General features: G+C 48.6%; 1 protein-coding gene and 1 pseudogene across 2 annotated transcripts in view; one reads left to right on the top strand and one right to left on the bottom strand.

The window, feature by feature from the left end:
- PLCG2 (phospholipase C, gamma 2 (phosphatidylinositol-specific)) overlaps nucleotides 1-13,549 on the bottom strand; it is a 162,481-nt gene that overhangs the window by 56,860 nt on the left and 92,072 nt on the right. For both annotated transcript variants that reach the window (XM_010850801.1, XM_010850802.1), the window contains 4 exons: nucleotides 5,153-5,254; nucleotides 4,214-4,332; nucleotides 2,149-2,234; nucleotides 901-1,021 (listed from right to left, as the gene is read on the bottom strand). In XM_010850801.1, coding sequence (XP_010849103.1) covers nucleotides 901-1,021; nucleotides 2,149-2,234; nucleotides 4,214-4,332; nucleotides 5,153-5,254 — 428 coding nt within the window. The remainder of the gene's footprint in view (nucleotides 1-900; nucleotides 1,022-2,148; nucleotides 2,235-4,213; nucleotides 4,333-5,152; nucleotides 5,255-13,549) is intronic.
- LOC104996516 lies at nucleotides 5,263-11,125 on the top strand (annotated as a pseudogene).

Below are 13,549 nucleotides of genomic sequence, written 5' to 3'. Positions count from 1 at the left end.
ACTAAGAGTGATGTGTATGTGTGTGTGTGTGCTGGGGAAAGGGGTGTCAGTGTGTGTGTGTGTGTGTGTGTGTGTGTGTGTGTGTTAGGGAAAGGGGCGTCAGTGTGTGTGTGTGTGTGTGTGTGTGCTGGGGAAAGGGGTGTCAGTGTGTGTGTGTGTGTGTGTGTGTGTGTGTGTTAGGGAAAGGGGTGTCAGTGTGTGTGTGTGTGTTAGGGAAAGGGGTGTCAGTGTGTGTATGTGTGTGTGTGTGTGCTGGGGAAAGGGGCGTCGGCGTGTATGTGTGGAGAGTATGGGGTGGGGGTGTGTCTGTGCCTGCTGGAGGGGTGTCTGTGGTGGGGTACTACTCAGGGTGTGTCTGTGTGTGTGTCTATGTGTGCTGTGGGTGTCTTATGTGGGGGGTGTATCTGTGAGATTCTATGTGTACTGTGTGTATAAGTGTGTGCACTGGGGGGAAGGGAGTGTCTGTGTGTATCTGTTGGGAGACAGTGTCTGTTCCTGTGTGTGTCTCTGTGGGGTGCATCTGGGGTGGTGGTGAATGTGTGTGTCTATGTGTGTATGTGTGTGTATGTCTGGTGTGGTGGGGAGTATGCATGCATGTATGTGTGTCTGTGGTGGGGTATGCCTGGTGTGGTGGCGAGTGTGTGGGTGTGTGTGTCTGGGGGGTGGGGAGTATGCATGTGTGTATGTGTGTATATATACAGTGGGGTGTGTCTGGGGTGGTGGGGAGAGTGTGTGTGTGTGTGTGTGTGTGTGTGTCTATATGGGGTGTGTCAGGGGGTGGGGAGTGTGTCTGTGTGTCTATGTGGGGTGTCTGGGGGTGGGGAGTATGTCTGTGTGTCTGTCCACCCAACCCCAGTGGCCTCCCTTTGAAGGTGAACCACCAGGAAATCAGCTGCCGACCTGGAGGTGACAAAGGCGTGGTCTTTGATGGCCTGCACAACGTCGTCGAACTTGATCTTGGTGGTCCGCGTCCAGCCGTGGTAGATGATGGGCTTGCCATCGGGCCCGTCCCAGCAGTCCACTGCAGGCAGAACCGGGAGTCCTGAGCTCCCGCCCATCCCCCTCAACCCCCAGTCCACAGCCGTGCCAGCCGTGCCAGCTGTGCCAGCCGTGCCCCGGCCCCCGCCCCAGTGCCGGCTCCATCACCTGGACACCGGGGCCAGACCCGGCCAGATCGGGGCCACCAGCCTGAGGACGCGCCTCACCTGCACACACATGTCACCTGCGTCATTACAGGAAGACTGTGTGGCCTAATTAAAGGTCCCTTTGTAATGCCACACATCCGTCCAAAAGACATTCGTTCAAATTTTTTTAATAGATTCATCGTGCGTTTTATCTTCTGATTTGACTTGTCTAAACACTGCCTTGCTTTCTCTGCTAGAGGGAACATTACAGGGCAGTGAGAGATTTATTTTTCAAGATTCATGGTGAAATGTTCAGACAGAACTAGGTTACGTAGAAGGTGAACAGCCTCTATATTTTTAACCCGCAGAGGAGACAGGAGCTGACAGTTTCAAACTAAATTTTTTTCACATTTGCTTTTTCCCTAACAGGGAAAAAGGCATAAATTAGGCAGCACTCTGTAGGAGGAACTGCCGTTAAGGTTTGATACCGTGATGAATGTTTCTGATTAAAATGGAGCCCACATCGGTGCTCTGGGCCTTTCCTCAGCCTGGCACAGCCATGAGCCTCTGACTGAGTCAGGCTGGGGGGTCAGGAGGAAGCACCCGCTCCCAGCCACGTCCGGGGGCCTGGAGTCGCCTATGTGGGGCAGCTGCGGGCACCCAGGCACAGGCGCTCAGGGACCCCTGCTGAACCGCGCAGGGCGCCCGCCTGCCTCTAACAACAGCCCAGAGGGACGGCAGGACAGGAAGGCCATCTTTGCGACGGGCCTCCCAGCCCCTCCGCTGTATCTGGACACCTTCCAGACAAGAAGACCACTGCCCAAGCTGCTGTGGCTCCGACCTGGCCAGGCCCAACGTCCCTCCTTGTCGTGGGGGACCCCGTCTTCGGGGGAAAGCCCCCGGGCTGCTGGGGGCCGCCTCACTCACCCCAGATGCTGAGGGTACCTGGCTCCGCCCCCAGGCTGCCCCGCCCACCCCCCACCATCGGGCCCCTACGTGAAGCATCCGGTGGGCAGGTACTCACGCTCGATGCAGCGGCAGCCCATCCGCAGGCAGCGGATGTAGGCCTCCGTGGACGACTCGCTCCGCAGCTGGTCCCCCGTGAGGTACCTGCAGAAGGGGCCCTGTAAGGGCAGGCCTGCACCTCGGGGCGCCCCTGGGGAACTTCTCAGCCTGGGCCCCCAATGCCCTGAGTTCTTCCTGTCTATAAAGATCCCCCCTCACCACATCCCCCAGTTAGGATTTGGGCCAGACACAGGCAATCCTGTGGCTGACACAGTCAGGAGCCTCAGACTCAGGCTATGGTCGTGGGAGGTGAAGGGAACCATGCTGGAAACCCAAGGGTGGGGTGGAGAACATGTGTCCTTATGAGGAAAACGTGGTCGAAGGGAGTCAGGAGCGAGACTGACGGACAATGATAAACCCACGACCCCTGACGGCTGCCCCCAGGCTACACAAGGCAGAGGTGGGCCATCATTCACATCAGGGCCCCAGGCCGGGCTCAGGATAAATGGAACTTGCTACCCCATGAACTGTGTCCACCAAAACTGATGCAGAAAGACCAATTTTTATCATTCTCCTCCTTACCACCCATGTCCCCCGCTTTAAGAGTCTGTGTTGCTCAGCTATCTTCTGGGTTTGGCAGGATTTGCCATTCTAAAACACATACTCAAGTCAAAGGTAGGGACAAGAACTATGAAGTCCCTTTGCCCCTGAATAGGAAGGTGTCTTCCAAAATGCCTGGAGACAAACCTAAGGGCCTTCTCTCCAACTCCTGTCTGGACCGACACTCGGGAAAGTACCAGTCAACAGCCCAGGACCGAAGGCCTCCACCCTCTCACCTTGTACAGCAGACGGAGGATGAGAGCCTGAGTGGCACATCTGTTTCTCCCTTCCTGTCTGCCCTTTTTTTTCAATCAGGGCAAGCTCCCAAAGATACACACTTGAGTGTGCTGTTCTCCAGCCTAAAAGCCATCAGAAGGGACTCCCACTGCCCTCCCTGCTGCTTCAAAGATTCCACTCAAGCTGACTCTTCCTGGCCTCGTCTCCTGCCACTCTCCCTCCAGGGTCTGTGCTCTAGTCTTACTAGACTCCGCTCAGTTCCTCCTACCCCCGGACATTTGCATGTGCTGTTCCTGTGTCTGACGCCCTCTTCCTCCTCGCCTCGCCACCTGTTCTTCTCTCACCAACTCCCGCTCATTGCTAAGACTCAAAGGAGGCCCTTTCCCCCTCCAAACACAGAGGACAGGGGCTGATCCTACCCCCAGCCCAATTGTTTCCTATTTTTTGGCCCCGCTGTGCAGCATGTGGGATCTTAGTTTCTCAACCAAGGATTGAACCCGTGCCCCCTGCAGTGGACATGCAAGCCCAGGGCCTGGAGCAAGGTCAATCTCAGTAAATGTCAGTTCAGTGACTAATTCAACTGCCTTCCTAAGAGCTGGACCATAAAGAAGGCTGAGCACCAAAGAATTGATGCTTTCGAACTCTGGTGTTGCAGAAGACTCTTGAGAGTCTGATGGACAGCAAGAAGAACAAAGCAGTCCATCCTAAAGGAAATCAACCCTGAATATTCACTGGAAGGACTAATGCTGAAGGGGAAGCTCTAATACTTTGGCCACCTGACACAAAGAGCTGACTCACTGGAAAAGACCCTGAGGCTGGGAAAGATTGAAGGCAGGAGGAGAAGGGGACGAGATGGTTGGATGGCATCGCCGACTCAATGGACATGAGTCTGAGCAAAGTCAGGGAGATAGTGAAGGACAGGGGAGCCTAGCGTGCTGCAGTCCTTGGGGTCACAGAGAGTCGGACAGGACTTAGAGACCCAACAGCAACAACTACGAATGAGATGCCCAAACTGCTTTGTTGACTTGCTCCTTAGGGCCACAGGAAAAGGATTACTATGGCAATACCAACTAGGAGAGACAGAGGCATCTCCCCTCCCCTCCAGAAGTTTCCATATATCCCAGTCTGAGCAGCGAGGGCCTGCACTCTGCCCACTGCCCACACACTCTGCCAGAGCAGCGCCCCAGAGCGCCCTCCGTACCACCGTTCTCCTGCCCGACGTGCCGCAGGCTGGCGGGGAGACTCACGTGTTGTGCGACGAGGAGATCCAGTAATGAGACAAGGGGTTGTTCATGTCCTGCATGTCCACCACGTCGTACTTCTCGTCCCAGATGCTGTTCTCCCGGGAAAACAGGTACGTGAGGAACTAGGAGAGTCACAAACACAGGGAGGGATCAGCACACGGGTGGCGATTGGTTCTTACAGGCCTGTGTCAACTCGGGGAGACGGTACGTGAAGATTCAACACACGGCCCCCTGGCCTCAGTTACCCAAGTTGCTAAAGCAGAAAACTCGGATTGCAACAGGCTGTATGAACACACGCTTTGCTGACCTATACAGTTAATTTCCTTTGCAATATGTATCCTTAAGTACTGGAGGCTACAAGAGTACGTGCTGCCCATATACAAGTGTTTAGGGACAATAATACCATGAGCATTTGTGAACGCACCATCCGAGGTGAGGGACAGAACACTGCCAGTGTCATGATACCTAAAAGGCAGGAAATTTCATATGCCAGTTCCCGACCCCTTAAAAAAGAAAACAGAAGCCTGAGTGACACTCTACTTCCTGGGAACAACCCTGCATGGGACGAGGGGCGCTTCCCAGCTCCCCTCAGCCCCTGCTGCCTCACGCTGGGCCAAGTGCACCCATTTCCACATCTTGCAAGAGCCACGTAGACCTCGGAATTCTAGAGCTGTGCTTGTAACGGTTTAAGGCTCACTAGCAGCACCTCCCTCTAGCGGCAAAAGAGAAGATTTCACCTACGTGATCTAAAAGAGGAGGAGGAGAAAAATCAAAGGCTATGATGGTTTGGGACCGGGGGGAAAAAACAGCTCTTGACTGAGAGAGTCAGTCTAGGGACATCTAGCAGCAAAGCCCTCCAAGGGAAGAGGCCTAGAAAATACACTTTGGAGGACAGCAATATCAATCCAAAAGCCATGCGCACAGGACAGGGAGCTCACTCACCTCATCCACAAACAGGAAGGGTTCAGCAGTTTCCCTCATGGTGTCGTCAATAAACTTCGTCATCCGCTCACGGACTTTGTTCAGATCCTGAGCCCAAAGCTCCTTAGAATGATAAAAAGAACATGAAATCATCAGAAAGAGGACTTTGCAAAATTCTTTACCTCCCAGGACCCAGTTTTAGTCAAAGACTGAAACATGGATGCATTCTGGACACACATACCATCAAGGCCTCACCCTATGCACAGCAGATTTTCCCTAAAGGACCACAGAGTAAACATTGTAGGCTTTTGGCCACAACAACTCAATTCTTCTATAATAGTGCAGAAAGAACTACAGACAACAGGCACACAAATGGCCATGGTTGTGTTTATAAATAAAACTTTATTTGTAAAAAACAAGCTGTGGGCCAGATGCGGTCTGTGGTAATAGTCTGCCAACCCTTGCTCTAAGCCAGTTCCTTACACTTGCTAGCATGAAGAGGAGGGGAGCACAGTTATGTCAGACAACTACGGTCACTCCCCCGGCTGATGGTGGGCAAGTCACAGACCCTCTCTGAGCTCCTGGTCTGTTACCTGGGAATAATGATACCTAAGCACACAGACTGTGAAGGACTGGATGAAATAAAAGTTCTGTGCTTAAAACAGCACCTGGTACACAGAAGGCACTCCAATCACAGCAACATGACTGGTCGACTGTCATCCTCCTGTGACATCTCATCCTGTCCAGACAACTCTGCAGGTCACATACTGTCACTGTCGTTTTAGAGACAAGGACACAGAAGCTCAGAACATCACACGATCCCAACTTCACACAGCTAGTAATCTGGAGAGCTAGGCTTCCAAATAACTTTGGAAAACCAACACAGAATCAGTCAAGATCAGCAAAGTATTGCTACTCAGACACCAATAAGGTCTGAAAGATACATGACCAGTTCAAAGACAGCTTCTGCACAGTCTCAGAAATTCAGAAGCCCTTTAGAAAAAAGTACATACAATGTAAAAGAACTTCACTGTTTTCTCTTCAAACCCTAAATCCCCAAATATTCCTAGACAAAAGGATAAAGCATGACCCAGATATTCAATTTTGGCTCATGTTTTCTGGATCCCTAGTACTCTAAAACCTCTATCTGTAGGAACAATAAAACCAGGTGTGCTGGCGGCGACGCATGGCTGGATGGGAAGGTCAGAGCAGGAAGTCTGAAAGAGGTAAAGCGCACGGGCAGACACAAGCCAGGTAGGTGCAAGGCAACAACAAGCCTCACTGTTGATTCTTGCAAATCGCCTTGGATGAAGGACACCCAACAGCCCGGAGCCAGGGGAACAGCTGGTTCATTTGTGTACAGGGTGTTACAACCTTTGAATACCAGAACAGGAAACTCAAATTGTAGGATACTTAATGCAAACACCTTGCCAGGCCTAGATGTCCTGCAAAGGCCAGGAGCTTCCTGCTTCCTTCTCCTGTAGAGCTTTTGCATAAAAAATCATGGGTACTGAGCCGACATAACCTGGAACTGAAATAGCGGTGAATAAGAAATCATCTGCCTAAAGGAGTTTAAAACCTGAATATCCTAGGGGGTTAGTAAATGTTTCTACTTGGTGGGACTTCCCTGGTGGTCCAGTGGTTAAAACTCTACCATTTTAATGCAGGGGGCACAGGTTTGATCCCCACTCAGGGTACTAAGATCCCACATGCCACATGGCCAGAAAAGGAAAAAAACGTGTCTCTGTGGCATGGGGTATTGTGCTGGGCAACTGCAATAATGGCAATGATGAGACTGTGAGGAGAGAAGCAACTGCGGTGAGGTGGTCTGTGCTGGGCAGGGGCGGCATGCCAGGCTCTGCCCTCAACCTTGAGCCTCAACCTTGTGGCTCATTTTGAACTCACATAAGCCCGGGAGATACGTATAACATTATTCTCCAGTTAAATAAATAAGAAAGCTGAGGCTTCATGTCATTAAATAAGCTGACCCAACAGTGAGTCCTAGACCAACCCACACACATCAGGTTCGGGTCAGTTCATGTCACCTGTCCCTCCCAGGGCTGGACTGCAGCCCACCTGACCAGCCCCCAGATGGAAATTCAGATGGGTTCTCTGAAATCCTCACATCTATTAAAATGCCGCCATCACACCAACTTGTTAGAAAAGATGAAGACGGTGGATTTCCCTGTGAAAACTGTGCCAGGAACAGAAGTACCAGGCACAAAAACTGGAAGAGGCTTCCCTGTCCTTCATGTAAAGAATGAGTGTAAATGTAAAATCATAAAGTATGATCCCTCAAAATACTGCCACAACTTAAAGAAGATAGGGGAGGATTTCACAAATGCTGTCCTTGTACCCAACCTCACTTGGGAACCGGAAGGAGAGAATGATCCTATGAGTACGAAACAGTGATAACTCTCTGCCTTTCACAGCCCTGCCAAGAAGACAATACAAGTGCAGAAGAATGAGGGTTCCGCTGCGTCTCTAACCATGAGATCAGAACCAAGCAGTGTAACGGAGAGTCCGCATTTAATACAACAATTTGCATAAAACACACCTCATAATCCCATTCCTCCTAAATCACCCTCTACAACTGATGATGATCGTCAGAAATTTTAAAATGTATTTTTTCAGACTTCTGGTTTAGAAACTACCAAAAACAGAAATAGCATATTTGATGATGATATTGATTCTGAAGATGAATTAAGACTAATGATTGCAAGACAGGAAAACAGAGAAAATGACATGGTCCTCCAATGAATTTGAAAATGATCCCTTTGAAGTTGTAAGGGATGATTTTAAATCTGATTTTCACAAATTTCACACTTCAACAGGTTTAGGCCTCAGAAACAATGTCTCTTGCCTCAACAGTGAAAATAACATTATGGAAAATGGTTGTGACTCTGATTCAGGAGATACAGATGAAATCACTGCAATGAAAAAAGTTCTGGTAAGATCAAAAACAGTGTGGATTTTTCACAGATAGAAAAGTCTATGAACAAGAACACTCATTTGAAAAACAGAAAAAAAGGAGGATCTTTCTGATGACTGTATTAAAGTACAAAAAAGAAAAAACAAAGCCGAGATAGCCCTGAGTCACAGAGTTAAGGCTCTTAGTTGTAAATCTCTGACTGAGTCCAGTAGCAGTGAAGACGCTGATTCCGTATCAGAATCAACTGAGTCTGAAGGCCGTAAGGAGTATAGCACCTTGATGGAAAACTGTCTCCGTGTGGATCTGACTTTGGCTGATTTGGAACAGTCGGCTGGTGGTAACCAGGAGGCTCCAAAAGAAAAGACTGAGAGCAGTGGCCAGGAAACCACTGCCAAGCGTGACGGGGCCTCCAAGAGCCAAAGGACTCCAGGTGACCTCCGCAGAGGCCAGCAGGGTAGTCATCCCAAGGAGACTGTGGCTTCTCTTTTAGAAGGAAAAGAGAACCCATGTGGAAAACAGAACCCAAAGGAAAATACCTTAAAGTCAAAATTTCAGGCTTTCAAAGGAGTGGGCTGTCTCTATGGAAAGGAATCAATGAAAAAAAAAACCCTTGCAAGAGAGTGTCGCCTCTAACAATATTAATAAAGATCAAATTTCCTTGAAACTTGAGGAACCCAGGAACATGTCCATGGAAAAATGGTCCCTGTGTGCTAATGGCCCATCAAGTGAACAGACTCCTTTCCAACATGCAAAGGAGGCAAATGACTCAAACCAAATTCAGCCTCAAAAGAGACAGGCTTCTTTTGAGAGTCAGGGTCACAAAGCAGGTGTCCCCTAACAGTTCAGAAAAGAGAAGCAGGAATCCTATTTCTAGTCTGTTGCCACTAAAAGATAAGAAGTCTTGGTGCTAAGACTCGCAGCAGAGGCCTTGATGAAGACTCTTGCCACAGGACTGGAAAGTCAGGAGAGGGCTCTGATCGGAGGCCTGATCTATGCAGCTCCAAGACCCCTGAGAAACCACCAGAGGTTTTCCCAAGGAGAGACTCCCAGGGGAGCAACACTGACTTCCCACTTTCTGTTAAGAGTTCATCAGGTGTCAGTGCTAAGGATAAGCATGCTGAAGATAATCAGAAACGTCTGGCAGCCTTAGAGGCAAGGCGGAAAGCCAAAGAACTTCAAAAGAAGTCGGTTCACAATGCTCTGGCAAATTTGGACGGTCATCCAGAGGACAAGCCAACGCACATCATCTTTGGTTCCAGTAGTGAAAGTGAAAGAGGAGACAGTCACTCAGGAGCAAAGCCACCCAGGAGAGGAACTGGCAAAAGAGTCCACGGGTAGAGCCTCTGGGAAGCTCTTTGAAAGCAGTGATGACGAGGAATCTTGTTCCGAAGATGACAATAACAGGTTCAGAATTAAACCTCAATTTGAGGGCACAGCTCATGAATTTGCAGTCTCACTTTGGCACTGACTCCTGATTTCTAGAAAGTGATAATGAAGAGGAACAGAAAGAAATAAATGAAAAGAAAACTGCTGAGAAGGAAGAACTTGCTGCAGAAAAGCTGAAAGCCCTGCATGTTGTGCAGAGCATTTTGCAGATCAGCTTAAGCAATTCTACAAAGAATCAGTAGCTGCAAAGAAATTTAAGGACATCATACATTATGATTCAGTGAGGCATGACCATGCCACTTATGAAAGAAGGCAAGATGATAAACCCAAAGAAAGTAAAGCAAAACAAAAGAAGAAAAGGGAGGAAGCTGAGAAACTACCTGAGGTGTCTAAAGAAACATATTATAACCTTCAGTTCAGTTGCTCAGTCGTGTCCGACTCTTTGCAACCCCATGGACTGCAGCACACCAGGCCTCCCTGTCCATCACCAACTCCCGGAGCTTGCTTAAACTCATGTCCATCATGTCGGTGATACAATCCAACCATCTCATCCTCTGTTGTCCCCTTCTCTTCCCGCTTTCAATCTTTCCCAGCGTCAGGGTCTTTTCAAATGAGTCAGTTCTTCGTCTCAGGTGGCCGAAGTATCGGAGTTTCAGCTTCAGCATCAGTCCTTCCAGTGAATATTCAGGACTGACTTCCTTTAGGATGGACTGATTGGATCTCTTTGCAATCCAAAGGACTCTCAAGAGTCTTCTCCAACACCACAGTTCAAAAGCATCAATTCTTTGGCGCTCAGCTTTCTTTATAGTCCAACTCTCATATCCATACATGACTAATGGAAAAACCACAGCTTTGATTAGATGGACCTTTGTTGGTAAAGTAATGCCTCTGCTTTTTAATATGTTGTCTAGGTTGGTCATAGCTTTTCTTCCAAGGAGCAAGCATCTTTTAATTTCATGGCTGCAGTCACCATCTGCAGTGATTTTGGAACCCCAAAAATAAAGTCTGTCACTGTTTCCATAGTTTCCCCATCTATTTGCCATAAGTGATAGGATTATAACATTGCTACAGATTTAAAACAAATATTCCAGACTGTAAAAGATACCAGTGTAAAGGAAGACAACACACCTTGGAATGTGGACCCTGATGGAGAGAGAGCTGAGGTGGTCCAGGACCCTACAGCTCTGATGATTTGGGGTGAACAAACCGACGGGTTCACATTTTCCTTTTTTGAGTCTGACGCCGAAGATGAAAAGGAAGAGACCTATAGAGTTGAAGCAGTCAAGCCTGGGAAGACGGCCTGGCAGGGAGACCCTAGTTTCCAAGACAGCAGGTTCAGAAGAGGAAGATGTTACTGAAGAGACAGATGACAAAAAGCACAGCCCTGAAGAAGTATCATTACCTGAGAAAGAGACTACTAGATTTTTCTTTTTCTCTAAGAATGATGAGAGACCTCAGGGTTCCGACTAACTCTGGAGAGAAGTGGGAAGTAGTATTAGCAGGAATTCTTGGGAGATCAGAACAAACAACTTGCATAATGGACTGTCGGAAGAAATGTGAAAACGCCAAAAGGAGAGTGAAACCAAAATAATAAATGTCATCATTAGTTTCGATAACGAATGTAAACAAGTCTCACCGTGGAAACTGGAGTGATCTAGAAAATGATTTTAACTGGCAAAGAATTCAGAGCGAAGGAATATTCAAAATCTTATCTGGTGGATATCATTCTGATTGCTTTCTTTTTCTGTAGATTTCCTATCTGTTAACTAATTACTTCAAACAACCTGAACCTTTGTTTTAATGAAGCATAAGATAGTCCCTCAAAATACTTTTGTATATAATCTCTTTGCCCTCCTTCTTCAATAACGAATGGGCATTTCCTGACATGAGGTTTACATAAAGCTTTTTAAAATATATGCATCATAGCATTTATATTTTCCAAGTTATGTTTCATGTAAATTATACTTGAAATATTTCTGATTGTATTAAATACACCTTACCTCCAAAAAAAAAAATGCTGCTGTCGTTTCTTTAGGATAAGTTCCTAGGAGAGCAATTATTAAAGTACAGAAGGCTGTTTTCAAAGTTTTCATATTAACTGCATTTTGCCCAAAGTGTTTTCTAAAAAATTTGTGTTAACTCACACACCAAGTGCTGCAGCGATTATTTCACATATGAGCCTCCAGGCCCTGGGTGACCGGTTCAGCGTCCCACAGAGCACCGGGGGCTGAGACATCCAGGGTCCACCAGACTGACGGCCCGGGCCCCACCCCTGGCCTCACCCCTCGTTCCCACCACGCACACTCACATGGGTGCATGCAGGCTGCCTGCGTCCTAGCTCCCAGATGTGGGATCCTAACTCCCTGCACTTTGCTGCTGGCCCGTGACCCTGACCTCTGAGGGCAGCCCAGTGACAGGGCCAGTGTGGGGAAAGCATGGGACTGTCCCAGGAATATCATTACCCTGCACGAGGCGGTGGATCCAGGATACACGGTGAGTTGTCCAGGAGTTTAACCACTTAACTCCAACATCTCCCTACAAATTCAGGGAGTAATTCAGTGCAAGGAAGAGCACGGAGAAAAGCAGGCAGCATGGGTGCCTCTCTCTCTGCTTCAATCTCTGGGCAGCTCAGCACTTTACATGTAATTGGGTCCAAGAGACTTCATCTATCCCCTCATTTCATCTGCCCTCGGTCATAGTCCCAGGTGGGTAAGACTTCTCTTGGTCACTCCCATGCACCCCAGCATCCTGATCACCATTCATTATGAACCACTGCTGATACCCGCTCTGCCTGGACCTTCCTACGGCCAGCCTCATCCAAGTGTCTCTGTTCATCATTCTCCCTAAAACCAATGACATCTGAACACCGGATGGGTGGGGACACTAAGAAGTTAGTGCTGGCTGCAAAAGGTGTTAACAGGAGTATTATTGTCCTGTTTTGTTTAAAAAAAAAAAAAACAACTCCATTTCACGAGAGAGACATACTGAAGTATTTACAAATGGAATGATACAGAGTCTGGGGTTTCCATTAGAATTTGCCAGCAAAGAAATGAAGGAGGAGGGAAGGGAAGGGAGACACATGGGTGTGGGGATGGAAGAGGGATGAAATGAAAGTGGCAAAACGTTCATAATCCTGTAATCTGAGTGATGGGTCCACGGGAGTTTATGATTCCAGCCTGTCTACTTTTGCGTATGTTTGAGATGCTTTACAATACAAAGTATTTTTTAAAGCAAATGAGCTGAATATCCTTATGAATCTAAGGCTGCCCTTAAGAAGTCTATTTAAAAAAAAAAAAAAAAAAAGGGACGTCCCTGGCAGTCCAGTGGTTAGGACTTTACCTTCTGACACACAGGGTGAGGGTCCAATCCCTGGTCAGGGAGTTAAGATCCCACGTGCCTCAGGGCCCAAAAATACAAAATTCAAACCAGCTGCAGTATTGTAAAAATTCAATAAAGGCTTTTAAAATCTTTAAAAACAACTGAAGAGAATAAAAGTACGTGAAACTCCAGTGATTAGAAATAACATTTTTGAATAGACAACGTGACTATGTATGTACACACACACCCACACATACAAAGATCAACACCATCTTCTCTGAACCCCATAATTCTGAGAGGCAGGGCTCTCATCCCATTCCAAGAGGAGGAAAGCGGGGCACGGACAGGTCGAACCACCTGCCCAAGGTCACACAGCCCGTGACAGGACAGCAGGCTTCTCTCACTCTAGCTCGGCGTCTCCGCTGAGGCACTCCTGACACACAGGGCTGGGGAACTCCTTGCTTCGGGAATGGGGCGGACATGGGGTGTGGTCGCCTCGCAACAGCCCTGGGCTCCCCACACTAGATGCCAGGAGCCCTGACTTGAGTGTGCAGCGCCTGCCCAGATGGCCCCATAAGAAACCACTGCCCGACATGAAGTCCTACTCAGCCCCCAGCTCGGGGCCCACATGCAAACACCCTAACAGACGTCCACGGGTCACCTGTTTGAGGACAGCGTGCTGCCTCATCCCTCAGAGGACCCGCAGGCTCGTCCACCTGAGTCCCATCCTCCTGGAGCCAGGGATGGCTTCCTGTGGAAGGGCCCCCCCAGCCAAGCCGGGG

This window comes from Bison bison, unplaced genomic scaffold, assembly GCF_000754665.1.
Source record: "Bison bison bison isolate TAMUID 2011002044 unplaced genomic scaffold, Bison_UMD1.0 scf7180017864295, whole genome shotgun sequence".
Taxonomy (NCBI): domain Eukaryota; kingdom Metazoa; phylum Chordata; class Mammalia; order Artiodactyla; family Bovidae; genus Bison; species Bison bison.
This window is presented reverse-complemented; position numbering and strand designations above follow the sequence as displayed.